This window comes from Diabrotica virgifera, chromosome 1, assembly GCF_917563875.1.
Source record: "Diabrotica virgifera virgifera chromosome 1, PGI_DIABVI_V3a".
NCBI classification, from domain to species: domain Eukaryota; kingdom Metazoa; phylum Arthropoda; class Insecta; order Coleoptera; family Chrysomelidae; genus Diabrotica; species Diabrotica virgifera.
Genome location: NC_065443.1, coordinates 132786367 through 132804359, shown reverse-complemented (window position 1 = coordinate 132804359; position 17993 = coordinate 132786367). Strand labels below are relative to the sequence as shown.

At 31.1% G+C, this 17993-nt stretch overlaps 1 protein-coding gene across 1 annotated transcript in view; it reads right to left on the bottom strand.

Moving 5' to 3' along the window:
• Positions 1-10427: 10427 nt before the first annotated feature.
• LOC114327014 (myogenesis-regulating glycosidase) overlaps positions 10428-17993 on the bottom strand; it is a 53222-nt gene continuing 45656 nt past the window's right edge. Inside the window, exon 12 of the mRNA XM_028275508.2 lies at positions 10428-10646. Within this exon, the coding sequence (XP_028131309.1) occupies positions 10459-10646 (188 nt within the window). The 3' untranslated portion in view covers positions 10428-10458. The remainder of the gene's footprint in view (positions 10647-17993) is intronic.

Sequence of the window (17993 nt, the reverse complement as noted above, 5' to 3'; positions counted from 1 at the left end):
TACACCCTGCAAATTTATTTCACTTAAAATGAAGTAAAAAACAGAGGTACTGTCAATCATTTATTGTAACTTCCGACGACCGGTTTCGCTCTCTATAATATGCAGAACATCTTCAGGTCAACTGAATGAGCTTTTTTTCTGCTGGTATTATGTAAAATACTAAAATAGAAAAATTAATTTTACCTTAATTACCCTAATCGTTTTTAATACCATAATCGTTTTTCGTTTTAAATAATACCCTAATCTGTGTTTGTTTGTTAGTTATGAATATCACATAATATATAAAAATATGCAATGCCGCGTATAATTCTTAGCATGTACTAATATAATTTATTGATCAAAGATATCATATTTCAACTAAACAACTTTGCTCTTAAATGAGAATGCTTTGTTTATATTCTTTAAATTCCTTGCAAGTTGTTAGTTTTGTATCAGCAGTTATGAGAGGAAATGAATGATTTCTAGTAGAATAAACAAGATTGTGATACTGCTTTCTTGCCGCCTGCGCCTGTCTAATTTAAGTATTATATACCTATTAATAGGTATCAAGTTATGTATTAATCCCATAAAATCCCACATACCGGGTGTCCACTTAAATTTTCTCCCATTTTAACTGCCTATAACTTCTAAACGACTCAAAATACAAATTTTATTTTAGTAAAAAAAGTTTTGTTTGAATGGATTGAATTTTTTATATCGCTTTTAAATAAAAAATGGCGGATTTTTGAAAAAAAAACGTTGACTTTTTCATTGAAACACCCAGTATATTATTTTGTAAATTGAAAGAACAGTCATTTACCAATCCAGCGATATAACGTTTTTTAAAATCGGTTGTGAATGACTGAGCATTTAATTTTTAAAATGCGAGATGTAATGTGGAACTCACATAACATAATATACAGGGTGCGCCAAACCTCTGGTCTTCTTTAATTACGACTAAACTATGAGATATACAAAAAAATGTTTATAACAAAACTAATGTGTATCAAAGAGGTCTATAATTTAAAATTATTTTCAATTATACAGGGTGAGTCAGAACGACGGTATGAACCAAAGTTGTATTTTTTTAAATGGAACACCTTGTATATTAAATCATTTTTGAATATATTATTTAAAAATATGAAAAATTTGTATAAGGTCTTATAGGCCTAAAGTTAATAATTTTCGAAATATTTACATTTTTATTGAGAAAATTGGTAATATTTATAGGGCTGTGGATTATGTTTCCAAGGAAATAAAAATTTAGGTGATAGGTCAAAGTTTTTAAAATATAGTGTTATTTTTAAATAATTTAATATTTTTTACTTTTAGCCATAAAATATACAGTGTGATCACTATTTGCAAATAGAAAATTTTCTCATTTTTTTTTAATGGGACACCCTGTATATTAATTTTGCGTTTTGTAGTAAATATTACAACCTTTCTTTTGGTATAAGGTTGTATGTACCTAGCATGTTTCGTTTTGTAGATATTTTAAAAAAACTATAGATTTTACGTTTTTGCGGATTTTTTATTTAAAATTTTTTTTGAAAAAAAAAATGATTATAATCTGGTTTCTAATACACTAAAATATAAAATATGAAAATAAAAACGTAATTAAAGATTAAAATAAATCGTATGCTAGTACAATTCAATTGAATTTAATAACTTTAAATTATTTTACAAAAAATGTTTTACCATATTAATGAATGCATAAATTAGTTACTAAATTAAATAAACAACCAAATTTTAAATCAACCGTAGTAATTTTTCTACTACAGCAACTTTCCTGTACCAAATTAATTGTTAGTTAAATTGTATTTAGTTAAACTTTTTATTTACCTTTTAAATTTACTTACATACATCTTGAGAATATAAAAATTATTATAAAGTATGCTTTGAAACAAATGAATGTTAAATGTATCAGCCAAATTATTTCTTAATATAAATAGTATTTACTGGTGTCACAAAAACTGGTAATACTTTTGAAGTTGAAATTTTTGTAACAATTTTTTATATTTTAAATTTTAATTTTTTAACCAAAAAATTTTTGGATATGACATTTGTTTTGGGCGAAACCATTAGAAATTATTACCAGCTTTTTTGACACGAGTAGGTACATAGATACTATTTACTTCTTAATATACTTCCATAACGTTCATTTGTTTCAAAGCATACTTTATACGTTCTCAAGGTGTAGGTAAATTAAAAAGTTATTAACTGATCTTACTCGTAAATACAATATAACTAACAATTAATTTGGTACAGGAAAGTTGCTGCGGTAGAAGAATTACTACGATTGATTTAAAATTTGGTTGTTTATTTAATTTAGTAACTAATTTATGTATTCATTAATATGGTAAAATATTTTTTGTAAAATAATTTAAAGTTATTAAATTCAATTGAATTATACTAGCATACGATTTATTTTAATCTTTAATTACGTTTTTATTTTCATATTTTATATTTTAGTGTATGTTTCTAAAACCAGATTATAATTATTTTTTTGCAAAAAAAATTTTAAATAAAAAATCCGCAAAAATGTAAAATCTATAGTTTTTTTTAAATATCTACAAAACGAAACAGGCTAGGTACATACAACCTTATACCAAAAGAAAGGTTGTAATATTTACTACAAAACGCAAAACTAATATACAGGGTGTCCTATTTAAAAAAACTGAGAAAATTTTGTATTTGCAAATAGTGATCACACTGTATATTTTACGGCTAAAAGTAAAAAATATTAAATTATTTAAAAATAACACTATATTTTAAAAACTTTGACCTATCACCTAAATTTTTATTTCCTTGGAAACATAATCCACCACCCTATAAATATTACCATTTTTCTCAATAAAAATGTAAATATTTCGAAAATTATTAACTTTAGGCCTATAAGACCTTATACAAATTTTTCATATTTTTAAATAATATATTTAAAAATGATTTAATATACAGGGTGTTCCATTTAAAAAAATAAAACTTTGGTTCATACCGTCGTTCTGACTCACCCTGTATAATTGAAAATAATTTTAGATTATAGACCTCTTTGATACACATTAGTTTTGTTATAAACATTTTTTTGTATATCTCATAGTTTAGCCGTAATCAAAGAAGACCAGAGGTTTGGCGCACCCTGTATAATATCATCAATTTGTTTAGTTATGTGATATCCACGTTGCACCTCTCAATTTAAAAATTAATTACTCAGTCATTTGACAACAGATTTTAAAAAACTTTATATCGCTGGATAGGTGAATAACCGTCCTTTAAATTTACAAAAAAATATACTGGGTGTTCCAATAAAAAAAGTAAACAAAATTTTTGGCAGAAATCCGCCATATTTTTTTCGTAATTGAAAGCGACATAAAAAACTCAATCCATTCTGACAAAACTTTTACTAAAATAAAACATTTCAACGAAAACCGTATATTTCTATCTTGAGCCGTTTAGACGTTATGAGCAGTTAAAATGGGGGAAAATATAAGAGGACACCCGGTATTTAAAATAAACATTTTACATAAAATTTAGTTTAGAGCTCTTTTATTATGTATTTCATGTGATTATAATACAGAATAGTTTGTCAGTTGTACTCTGCAGTTAAAGAATCTAGCGTTCAATTAATATAAAATTATATCTGTTAAGTACTCAACATTTTATTAATTTAAAAGCCGAAAAAGAAGAAATGACACAAAAAAACAATCTTAGTTCTCTTAACCAATTTCTTAAAAAAGTTAAAGTGAAGTTGTTTTGTCAGATGATGGGTCCAATAAAACTGTAACCGAACTTTATTTACCGGGGACATTTGCGGATAGCGGGACACCGATTTAGTCGGTGCCTCGCTGCCCAGAACACATATTTTTAGGACACAAGGCCCATAATCAAGTCATTAATAGTGAGAAAAGCTCTTCTAGCTACCCCTAAAATCAGGTGGTTTAACCACAAAAATAATATAGAGGATCTTCCATTACCCAGGGCATCCAAGGTAACGTTCAGTATAAAGCCTCCTTATTCGTTATGTACTTCGATGGGGAGGTGTGGTGGTACAGCTTGAGGGTCAGATAGATACGGAGTCAGGTTACGCAGTGTGACCGGTTTGATCTTCGGACATCTGGGTCTCATTGTTCCATTTGAACACACATAATGTTCCCGAGGCTGGATTTGTATGAGTATCTGTGTGTGTATGTGTGTGGGGTGGGGGGGGGGGGGCGCCTGTGCTAGTTTTGCAGGCGGGCTCCGTATACCCTAGCGCCGGCACTGGGTCAACGGTTACAAGTCACTAAATGATTCGGCTACAAGGAGCTACTTCATGAGTATTCATTAACGTGATATCTTGGTCAAGTTATGCTAACGGGATATGGTGGAGTAAATGGAGAATGTTGTAAAGCAGTGATTCTCAACCTGTGGGGCGCGCCCACCTAGGGGGGCGCGCTTTTAGCAATGGGGGGGCGCGAAAATATAAAAAAAACACCTAAAACATTGACTAATTTACTAAAATCAAAGCAAAACAAAATTCTGCCAAAAAAAAAATAAACTACCCATGAACAAGAAGCTATACATAGTTATGAGCACTGAATACTAAATCAACAACTTTAATGTAAATTAGTGACTTCCTTGGGCCTGTTTTGCAGAGCAAAGCTTATCGAAACAGGGTGTAATATTAGAAATAGACGCTCTCAGTTATTTCTCTATATTTAGCTGCGATCTATATTTGGTCTTTAAAGCAGCCATCGCGGAAAATCCTGTTTCGCAAAGGTAGGATGGTGAAAACGGTAATAGTATACGGAACGCTCTGATTTTCAGTGCAGAAAACTCATCATTTACCCCTGCCCAAAATTCAAAGAGGGCTCTAATATTAAACTGTTTCTTGATTTGAGCATTTGCTATGAAGTCTATGAAGGTTTCTTCTTCTGCAGTAGAGAGCTCTTCGGGTGTAATTTGAAACGGATTCCCGACCCACTCATAACTATTAGGTACGTATTAATTGGTCGTCGGCAAAAAAATATCTTTTAAAATTTTTTGTCAGCATTGCTAAATGATTTTCAATGGTTACAAAAACAACTTTCACGTGTTGTTCTTCAGCCTGGTAAGTTTTAAAACATTCATCCACATTTTCAAATATTTCTAGGTTTTTTGCTTTAAATTTCTGCTCCACAATTTCAATTTTCTACATAAAGCGGTAACTTTATCATTCGTATCAAATATATGTGTATTGGGCCCTTGAAGTTGTAAGTTCAAAATATTTAGTTTCTCAAATATATCAACCAAGTAACTCAATTTCATCAAAAATAAACCATTGTGAAACATCTAGGCTTGCGGCCTCTTTTCTTCTTCTAGAAAAATGGCGATTTCATGTCTTAATTCAAAACACGTTTTAAAAATTTCCCACGTAATAACCAGCTTGCCTCACAATAAAATAATAATGTTGAATGTACTACATCCATATCTTTTCAAAGTACAGAAAAGATTTCAGTTTTCAAAGGTCTCATTTTTATGTAGATAATTAACTATTGTTACAACCGTAGTTAGCACAATATTCGAGCCAGAGCTTCTCTGTTGATCATACAGTGTCTCTATTTTTGTTGAAAAGTAGTTCTACTACTGATCTGCCATCACAAAATCGAACGTAGGCAATAAAATGAGCATATTTATTGCTACTGTTGCCTCATCAAGCTGAATCGAAAACAGCTTTTCACGCAACTTCCTGATTAGCTGATCCTGTACATATTCAGCTATATCACCAATTCGGCGGGCAACAGTATCATTTGATAGAGGTATACACCCCAGTTTTTTAACAAAATTATCTCCAAACACAGTTTCTACAATTTTTATTGCAGTTGGTAATATAAGATATTCACCAATAGTGTTAGACTTTTTAGATCTGGCTATTTAATATCAGACTTTATAAGAGGCAAGTAAAGCTATTTCATTCATAGTCAAAGTTTTTATTAAAACTAATTTTAGCTTTTCACGCCATTTTAATTTTAACTCGAAGAATTCTCGGGGTTTGCTAATATACTCACTATGAAGCGTTTCCCAATGTTTTTTTAGTTTATTAGGTTTCATGCTGCTCAAGGTATATTATTATTGCATAGATATATTGTTATTGAACGAGGGGGGGGGCGCGGTGAATATAATTATGGAAAATTGGGGCGCAAATGGTAAAACGTTGAGAAACGCTGTTGTAAAGGTTAACAAGTTTATGGAAATTTTTGAGGGAGGTGGGATAATTGGTGAGAGACAACCAAAAAAATCTGTGCCTGCTATTTTGTTTGTGAAGTAGACTGAAGTGAATGTGGTATATACTATTTTAATATGTGATGGTTTTTAAAGATTTTTATTTATATTTATTAAAGATTTTTATTTATATTTATTAAAAGATTTCTATTTATTTATATATGTGTTGGTGTAAGTCTGACAACGTTTGGATCAAAACGGGTTAATATCTAATATAGATGTTAGCTCTGGATGTGCAATTGTAACCCAATTGTTAAGGTCAATACTCCTTGATGTTCTGATCAGGGGAGTAATGGTCGCAAAAGGGATGATGCATGAAATAGTCGGAAAGCTTAAATATTGTAGCTAAATGATTGTTATAGCATTCATGTAATAAAATAATAATAAAATGTGAGTTTTTAGACAACAATGTAGGTACTTGAATTGAGATATACATAAAATAAAAGGTAGAAATAGAAAAGAAAGTTAAAACTTTCTCCTAGGAGAAAAAATAAAGAATTTGAACTAGAATTAACAGTTAAAAATGCAGTGCTCCTGACCTATTTCACCTCCAAAATTATTTGTTTGTTTTTCGTCTTTGTGTCCATTGTAATTTGTTTTCAATGTGTGTTTTACTTACTTATTTATTGACGAATTTAAACAAAAAGTAGGTGCTCCATTTTTATCATTTCCTTTCTTTTATCTGATTCAACAGTTTACTATCATTTTTTTACTGCTTAAACCATTAAAACATAGTCTCAATTTACAGTCAATTAACTTTCAACTTTATGTTAATTTTCAAGTTTTGACTTTCTTTTCTATTTCTACTTTTATTTTATTTATATCTCATTTCAAGTACTTACATTGTTGTCTAACAATTTACATTTTAATAATATTTTATTACATGACTGCTAATACAATCATTTAGCTACAATATTTAAGCTTTTCGACTATTTCATTCATCTTCCCTTTTGCGACCACTACTCCCCTCATCAGAACATAAAGGAGTATTGACCTTAATAATTGGGTTACAATTGCACATCCAGAGCTAACATAAATATTAGATATTAACCCGTTTTGATCCAAACGTTGCCAGCCTTACACCAACACATATATAAATAAATAGAAATATTTTAATAAATATAAATAATAATCTTAAATAAATATAAATAAAAATCTTTAAAAACCATCATATATTAAAATAGTATATAACACATTCACTTCGTTCTACTTCACAAACAAAATAGCAGGCACAAATTTTTTTGGTTGTACCTCACCAATTATCCCACCTCCCTCAAAAATTTCCATAAACTTGTTAATCTTTACAACATTCTCCGTTTACTCCACCGTATCCCGTTAGCATAACTTGAGCAAGATATCATGTTAATGAATACTCATGAAGTAGCTCTTTGTAGCCGAATCATTTAGTGACTTGTAACGGTTGACCTGAAGATGCTCTGCATATTATAGAGAGCGAAACCGGTCGTCAGAAGTTTCAATAAATGATTGAGAGTACGTATGTTTTTTACTTCATTCAAAATGAACTCTCACATGCAGCCCATTCAACATTTTATAACACTTACTTGTTGGATGCCATCTTTTACAATCATAGCAGTCCTTATTCACTCGATACATTTTCTTTCAAGCCTTTTCAAAACATTTGCCTTTCCATCGCTCCCTGGATTTTCGCTAATTTATATATTCTGGACCCTGTCGTGGTTTATGTTTATCAATCGTCATCCCCTTCTTCTGTCGGTGTCATATTATTATTAGGGCCCCTAACGTTGTTTGCGTTTACATTTACTTTCATGATAAAATGAAGAGTTCTCTACCAGTCTCCTCTAAGTTTATGATTTTTTCTTATTTTATTCCTTTTCGATAACTCGTGAACTACATCTGCTCTATTTAACACAGCTTAGCTGGTCTACATCGCTATCTAGGGTAATCTGGGCCTTCTTCTAAGCAAACACATCTCAAAGGCATCTATATATAGCGATATGCTTTAATTACTATTTTTTCTAATTTTATTTTCTTAATTTTTAATAACTTTTCTCTAAACGAAACAACATTAGTCATTTAAAACTCACATGTAATATACAAACCATATGCCAACAAGGTCCGTTGATTTCGAGAAACCAAAATGTATCCCTAAACAGATTGTATAAAATTAATATTTTTTTCAAGGAAACACTAATGGATTACAATGTCAGATCGCCACACTCTTTATGTCAATTTCTTAAAATACAAAAAGGTTCTCATTTTTTAAAAGGCAGATGCAGTAATTTATGGCCCTTTCTGGCCATTATCGCATAACTTGATCATATCTGCCTTCAGAGTCCATGCCTTGGTGCTATGTAAAAACACTGACCAAATGTAGCACTTAATTATTCTTCAACGCAATTTTAGATCTGAGCTACAGGTGTAGAAGAATGACTTCATTTTTAGAAACGTTATGCGAGCTGCTTCAATTATTCAGGATTTGATGTCTTACTTGGATGTAGTTGGTCTGTAATGTAGCAAGCCAAAAATTTAAAGTGAGTAACTCTCTCAATGTTTTGTTTTTCTACATGTAGTATGTATTGTCGTGAGTTTGGTGATAAATGCGCCAATGTCTAAATATGATGAATTTAGGAATAATTTCCATGTTTTCTCAATCTTTCCGGTTGTCCTCATTTCTTCTTCTTCTTCTTCTTCTTCTTCTTCTTTTTGTATAGGCACGACTCTGTCTGTTTTTTCAATGTGCCCCTAGTCCCTATTTGTTGTCATTCGGCTTATGTGGTCATTCCATTCTATTCTTCTGTTTCTTAACCAGTTATTAATGTTATCCACTTTGCATCTCCGTCGTATATCTGTGCTTCTAGCTCTATCCCATAGAGTCTTACCATCGATTTTTCGAAGGGTTTTCATCTCCGCTGTTTCGAGCAATTTTTTGTCCTCTCTGTGTCCGGTCGTGTTTCTGCTGCGTATGTCATTAACGGTATGATGACTGTTTTTTAAATTCTGCCTTTCATTTCTTTTCAGATATTTTTATTTCTCCAAATTGTGTCATTCAGGCAACCTGCGGCTCTTTTTGCTATATTCACTTGATCTTCCACTTCTGTTTCGAGCCTCCCGTAGCCATATAGTGTGATGCCTAGGTATTTAAACTCCATCACTTGTTCTATTATCTGATCTTCCAGCTCCAATTTACATCTTATTGGATCTGCCGTTATGACCATGCATTTTGTCTTTTTTGAGGAAATTAGCATGTTAAATTTTCTGGCGGTTATGTTAAATTGGTGCACATACGTTGTAAATAATCTTCACTTTGAGAGATTAGCATTGCATCCTCTGGGTAGCAGATTATTTTTAGCTGTTTTTCTTCCATCTGATATTATTTTTTAGTTTTTACTTTTTTTATTATTTCGTCCATGATCAGGTTGAACAATAAAGGACTCAACGAATACCCCTGTCTTATCCCATTTCCGGCTTCAATTTGGTCAGTTAGTTCATCTTCCACTTTTACTTTTATTGTGTTGTTCTGGTTCATGTTTGCGATCGTTTTAATAATTGTTCCTAGAGGTACCTCTTTCGAGTATAACAAATGGATAACGTCCTTTAATGTGACCCTGTCAAATGCTTTCTTAAGGTCCACGAAACATAAATATGCCGGTTTGTTGTATTCCAACGATTTCTCTTGAACTTACGTCATTATAAATATAGGGTCAGTGCATAACCTTCCCGACCTAAAACCTTGTTGCTCTTCTGCTAATGGTATATTTTCATTCAATTTGTTTGTTATCACTTTGGGTGGTTAATTATGTTGTGTTTAATAAGTTAATTCCTCTGTAATTTTACGGGTGTGATTTGTCTCCTTTTTTTGAAGAGAGGTATTAGGATGCTTGATCTCCATTCTTGTGGTATTCTGTTTTTTTCTATTATTTTTTGTATTAGTTTTAATAGTTGTTTAGTTAGATCTTGTCCTCCGTACTTTAGGAGTTCGTCCTGTCTCATTTCCTACTCTCCTCATTTCCTTTATGCAAATGTTGACATCATTTTAGATTTTACTTTTGTTTACATCTGAAATAGTAAAATTGTTTTTCTGGTGTTTCTTCTCTATTCGTTTTACTCTGACTATTGCATCGTCGACATAAATGATTTTGATCAGATCCAATATCTACTCCAGGTATTTCGTTACTCTTCTAATGGAGGTCCTAAATCTTTTGTTAATGAAAAAGTAATATGTAACTAAATCATGTAAATAATATATTTATTTATTTATAGTTAATCAGTTTTAACAAAATAAGGTAGTACATCAATAGGCGCATCATAGTTGGTTACATTTAGAGGACCAACGAAAGTTTCCCCACTGTTTCCATCTTTCCAGTTACCTTTTGGTAAATAAATGTTTCTTGAAGTGGCTCCTTCCACTAAGACAGGAGCAACTAAGACATCTTCCCCAAGGAGAAACTCTGAAAGAAAAGGACAAATTATTTTAATCTTTTATATCATAAGTACATATTAAATTATTTTCTTCTTATCCTAATAATAAGCTGAAGTATGTTTGTAGAGTTATCATGTACCCTATTAATGTTAAATCTGTTCTTTGCTATTATTATTATTAATGCTGTAGGTATTAGATGATGATAAGCGAGTCATACTTCTAGGCTGATATTGGTGCTCTGTGATGTTGAAATCGGGGATAATTGCACTTAGATACCCTTTAGTCGATCTATGAATGTCTGTATACCCATTTGTTCTCAGAAACTCTTTACTTGCCTGAATGTACCTCAATTGTAATAATCTTTTAATATCGGCTTAAAATTGTTGCAGGCTTTCGTTGTTTTAATAACGAACTTTCAGCTGATTTTGAAAAACCTGCTTTGGATACTGCTGGCCATATTTTGTCTCCAAATCATGATAAGAGAGAGATATAACTGGGCGGATCCTGAAGAAGAAATTCCAAAACGGTCGCTGCCTGTCATTGAAGAGACACTACCAAAAAATCTGCCATTTATTTCTCGTCCAGCCATTTGCTCTAGCTTCAGCTTTGAATTAAAAACAATAAGTTTCCCATACTTCTTCTTTTGCTGCGTATTCGTTTTGAATATTGACGATCATTCTGGCTATAATTATTTTATTAATTGATTTAACAGGTTTTTTAACCATAATATTCTTCTTCTCCCAATTCCTCGCTTTCCGAATACTTTGCCTTGCCATACTGACTGACCAGTTTACCATTGATTTGGGGTGGTTTCTTTCTAACCCAGCTATTTGTCTTTATGAAATAGATTTTAAATCGTTCTGTTGTTATATTTTATTTTCTAAATCGGTTTTATTTTTGTTTTGTTTTTCTTCTAATTTATGTAATTTGACTTACCTCTAACCTAAAATTTTTATGAATTTGAGAGTTTCTGATTTTTAGTTCTACTTTTCTACGCATCTCTTTCTCTTCTTGTCTACGCTGGCCATTCATCTATATTCCTTCATGCCTTTCTTTGTTCTTTTCATGCCGCGTTTCTTTGTTCTCTTTCTTTTCGTGTCTACGCTCGTACTTCATACTACACTCCTATATTTTTAAACAACAAAATTTCTACTGTTGCAACTGTCCACTTCCTATGTTTATATACGTTTGAGAATAAATTCATTTTCTCGAGAATGGGCAACTCTGAACATAAATCCCGAAACAGGTCGATTTTTATCTTAAAATTTTAATTTATTGGCATATATATCATACTAGTGACGTCATCTATCTCGGCGTGATGATGTAATCGGTGATTTTTTTAAATGAGAATAGGGGTCGTGTGATAGCTCACTAGAAAAGTTATTCAATTCTCTATTCACTAATATAAACATTAACATAATTATTTATACAGGATATCAAAACAAATTTTGTGAATTAAATTAATTGAGACAAAAAGAAGAACGTATGTAATTTATTTAAGGCAAAATACGTTTTACTGCTATCAGAAAACAGAAAAAATATCAATTTCAAAAATAAACATTGCTATTCGCTTAAATGAAATGTTCAAACTGCTAAGAGGCAGGTGGGTGGCAGCTTTAATATTGAATTTAAGCGAAAAACAATATTTATTTATCAAATAAATATTTTTTCCTGTTTTCGGATAGCAGTAAAACGTATTTCGAGTTAAATAAATTATATACATTCTTCTTTTTGTCTCAATTAATTTAATTAAAAAAAATTTTTGGGCACCCTGTATAAATAATTATATAAATGTTTATATTAGTGAATAGAGAATTGAATAACCTTTCAAATGAGCTATCAAACAATCCCTATTCTCATGTAAAAAAAATCATCGATTACGTCATCACTTCCAGGTAGATGACGTCACTAGTATGATATATTGTGCCAAAAAAATATAATTTAAAAATAAAAATCGACCGGTTTCGGTATTTATCTCCAGAGTCGCCCTTTCTCGATAAAATGAATTTGTTAACTCAACGTCCTCACTGTATATTTTCTGACGTTCAAATCCATACGAGCCATTTTGGGATTTTTTTACGACACCTCTAATATTCTAGATTCTTCATACTTCTTCTTTTGGCACAAAGAACGTTTCCTTAAATGGAATAAATCTTACGGAACTGTCAGAACAATACTTCACGAAATAAATTGTTTATTTGCCTGATTGCTTCATTATTTAATTTTTTTGAGAATTCTGCTTGACATAAAAAATATTCTTTTTATCAATTTTAGCAGAAAAATCTAATTAGTCCTACGGCCCACATATAAAATTATTATTTATGACCACACCGTCGAAACTTTTTGTACTTGTTATTTGGGTGGAGTCGGACAAATTTGGAGCTTGGCGCATTATGGTAGTGGGGCGTTTGTCTGTCAAGCTGTCACGAAGTTGTCAATTTTATGCAAGAAAAAAAATTATAATCAGCATAGGGATTACGAACACTCGATACGAATCGTATCGAGTGTTCGTAATCCGGGCCCAGATTGGTCATTTTATTTTAATCAATGGTTTTTATCATATAAACAGCGAAAACAATTTTGTCGGACAAAAATATTGGGCCATATGAGGCGTCGGACACGCTAAATATGTCAAATTTATGAAAATAATAAATTATTACCACATGGCTAATTTCGGCGGGTGTAATTTCCTCACCAAAATAATCTTTTGCCTGCGTTTATAAGGTTATGTCATAATCCCACAGGTATTTTCCTCACCAAGACCAAAATGGTTATTTCAGTTATTTCAGGTAGCTTTTACTAAAAGGCATTCAATTGAATTATTTATCTACTATTAAATTACAGTAGGTACGTATTATTATAATAATTAATTAATTAATTATAGTATTTTATTTTTAGTCACAATTGGAATTTTGACAAAAATGGCATGTTTAATAGAAAGTGATCGCGGTAAACCTTACGCGGTATTGGTATTTGAAAATTTTATTTTTTATAAAGTGAAAGTTTTAATAAGTGAAGAAGTGTTCTGGAGGATAAAACAACTTGTAGTGCGAATTTTTTTACTATTGGTGCAACTTTTACAATATCTAGAAGTAGCCGACAACATAATCATGAACCAGATTGTCAGAAGTTAGATCGAAAAATTGTTTCTAACTATTGTAAACGTAAAGCAGAAGAGAATTGAAAAACCAGCAAAAATTATAAGCCACGCACTTGCAGCTAATTTGTCTGAAACAATTACTACGATTGTTGTCAATTACATAAGAAAAAATATAAAATTATCGACGAAAAATGATGCCTGGTTGACTTCCTTCCAATATTGATGAGGTTCAAGAATTTGTGACGGGGTGTGCTCAAAAAACAACCAAAAGGGAAAATTTTCTCTTTATAAACTGTGTCAAAAGTAGGATAATTGTATTTAGTTGTGAAACAAATATAAGACTTTTAGCCACATTGAATTTTATTATATGGATGGAACATTGCAATTATTCATTATTCATGGGCTAATTAATGGGCATTAGGTATATTTCTTTATTATACTGTTTACTGCCAAACAAAAAAGAGAAATTTACAACAATATTTTTTATTTGTTATAATCAGAAATTTTTAAAGCTCTCAAAATTGAGTTTAATGTTAGTAAAATTTTTGAAGATTTTGAAAAGGAATGCAATCATTGAAATGTATCTGAACACTAAAATACATGGTTGTAAATTTCACCTACACTAAGCTTGGTATAGAAATATCTTGGTCTCTTGATTTAATATCAGAATATAAAAATGATTCTGAAAGAGGCAAGTGGCTCAAACATACTTTTTTCCTTACATATAAAACCAGAAGACGTATCAGATTGTTTTGTGTTTGACTTAATGTCATGCAAACCAGGAAATGAAATTTAAGATAGATATGTTGATTATTTAGTTGAAACTTATATAGACGAAAATGCCATATTCTCCCCATATTTGTGGACAGAGGCAAATTCTTCTGTTATTCGTATTACGAATGCTTGCGAATCTTTTCATTTGCATTTTAATTTACCGTTTTGTAATACGCATCCATCCATATATATTTTCTTTGAAAAAATTAAAGAATTTCAGGTAGTTACGTATGTTAAATTTTAAAGTTTGCATATTGCAAAACCTATCAAAGATAAACAAGTTAAACTGAAATTGAAAAATGTAGTAAATTTATTAATAAGATATCAGTCTAATCAAATGACTAGAATGGATTTGTAAAGTGTCTGTCTTATTATAGTAAATATTAAATAATTATTTAAACAGTTAACAAAATTTTAAGCCAAAAACCCCATAAGAAAGCCCTGAAATTAGTGTATCCACCACCACAGAAAGAACCCAGTACCTTCTGCTCTCTCACATATACTGGCAAGATAACAACAAAAATATCCAGATACATAAAAAAGAAAGGAATAACACCAGCTTTCAGAACTAACAAATTGCAAAACCTATCAAAGATAAAAAAGTTAAACTGAAATTGAAAAATGTAGTTAATTTATTAATAAGATATCAGTCTAATCAAATGACTAGAATGGATTTGTAAAGTGTCTGTCTTATTATAGTAAATATTAAATAATAATTTAAACAGTTAACAAAATTTTAAACCAAAAACTCCATAAGAAAGCCCTGAAATTAGTGTATCCACCACCACAGAAAGAACCCAGTACCTTCTGCTCTCTCACATATACTGGCAAGATAACAACAAAAATAGCCAGATACATAAAAAAGAAAGGAATAACACCAGCTTTCAGAACTAACAGCAACTTAAGCAAATATATTAAGAACAATAAAAGCCGAAAGAGAACGCACTTCACCTTCTAGATCAAATCATTCTTTCAATGAAGAGTTTCAAATTCTGCATATTCAAAATAAAGGCCTTAAGCTATCTTTTTTAGAATCTATGGAAATTAATAAACTGAAAAATACAGATATAATTCTGAATGACCAACTCGAGACAAACAGCTCCCCACTCCTCAACCTCTTCAGTTGAAGACTTAAAAAGGCAAACACATTGTAAACTATATCACTTGAGAAAGGCACTCTGCCGAAACAGCTGTAGTCACTTAGTTATAGTAAATTTTGTGGAAGTAGAGAAAACAAACGTTTTCAGTGTTTTATTGTTAAATAATTTATACGTCTTGCTTATTATCTATATTATAAACTATTATTATAATGTAAGGAAATTAATGTCTTGTATTCGGATTTCGGATGCTTTAATAATAGACATTCTTAAATTAAACCTATATTTTTATTTTATTACCTGAGTGAGTTGGTGAGGAAAATACCTACCGGATTAATAGGAACCTTTAAGTTTGGTGACGAAAATACCTGTCGGATTATATGTTTTTACTGGTTGGTGAGGAATTTACCTCCGCCCGCTAATTTTAACAGAATCTACCATAAAACATTTTTACAATAATGTGGTAACTTTGTCGGACAATTTTAACGTGGCTTATGCGCAGACGGATGCGCCGAAGATGTCAGTCTACTGAAATTTTTTTATTTACATCCATTTTTCCGACAAAAATAGGTTGTAAGTAATTATATTCTAAATAAAAAAATCTAAGTGTCCGACAAAAATATTGGGGCAAATCGACAGTCGGACAAAAAATTTAATTTTTATTAGTAAACTATACTTTTAAACTATGCTGAGTTCGTGCATCCCGAATCTTCACAACCATTTTTCCGAGAAAATTAGTAGGTTACAAATAATTATATTCTTAAACAAAAAATCTAATTGACAAAACTGTTGGGGCAAACGAACAGAAAACTAAATTCTTGTCGGACAAAAATATTGGGCCATATGACGCGTCGAACACGCTAAATATGTCAAATTTATGAAAATAATAAATTTATTACCACATGGCTAATTTTAACAGAATCTACCATCAAACATTTTTACAATAATGTAGTCGGACCTTGTCTGGCAATTTTCACGGGGCATATGCGCAGTCGAATGCGCCGAATATGTCAATCTCCTGGATTTTTTTTATTTAGTGCCATAGATGTCATTTTTATTTTGTACTGTTTTTTTACATGTGTAATGCATATGGGATCACTTTTCGGACAAAAATAATGGGTCCAAAATTTTCAAAACATTTTCCGAAATTTTCCTTTTTGTCGGATTTTTTTTTAATTCGAGAAAAGAAACTACAAAACGATGTTTGTCATTGTTCAAGGAGTATGTACACAACTTTTCAGATCAAAATTTTTCCAAAATTTTGCCCCTTTTCGGAAATTTTTTTGGAAAATTTTGGGTACAACTCTACGGCACGCCCTTTTAAATGTTGTACTTAGTGTGTGTACCAATTTTCAGCAAAATAGATTCAAAAGTAACCGAGAAAAACTGTTTCAAAAAGTTTTTTTGACAATGCTTCCTCTTAAGGGCGCCGATAACCTAAAAGAATTAAGTTTTCTGTTCGTTTGCCCCAACAGTTTTGTCAGACAATTACATTTTTTGTTTAAGAATATAATTACTTGTAACCTACTAATTTTCTAGGAAAATGGTTGTGAAGATTAGGGATGCACGAACTCAGCATATTTTAAAAGTAATAGTTTACTAATAAAAATTAAATTTTTTGTGCGACTGTGCGACTTTTGTCGGACACTTAGATTTTTTTATTTAGGATACAATTACTTTTAACCTCCTATTTTTGTCGGAAAAATGGTTGTAAATAAAAAAATTCCAGGAAACTCACATCTTCGGCGCATCCGACTGCGCATAAACCCCGTGAAAATTGTCCGACAAGGTTACCACATTATTGTAAAAATGTTTTATGGTAGATTCTGTTAAAATGAGCCATGTAGTAATAAATTTATTATTTTCATAAATTTGACATATTTAGCGTGTCCGACGCTTCATATAGCCCAATATTTTTGTCCGACAAAATTGTTTTCGCTGTTTATATGATAAAAACCATTGATTAAAATAAAATGACCAATATGGTTATAAATTTTTTTCTTGCATAAAATTGACAACTTCGTGACAGCTTGACAGACAAACGCCCCACTACCATAATGCGCCAAGCCCCAAATTTGTGCGACTTCATCCAAATAACAAGTACAAAAAGTTTCGACGGTGTGGTCATAAATATTAACTTTATATGTGGGCCTAAGGACTAAATACTTAGTAGTTACGTAAATATTATAGTCGACGATATATCAAGCCTTTGACCAGTGCACGGTGTTCCAATTTTGGTTTAAATTTTTATTGCGGATGAACGGTTTTACGTTTTAAAAGCTTATATCCGGTATAGCCACTTAAATTTTTATTTCAAAGTTTCAGTTTAGTGGTCTGTACGTCCGTGATATTACTGCTTAACCATCCAAAGCTTGTTACTCATTTAATCGGCTGTTTCCACGTT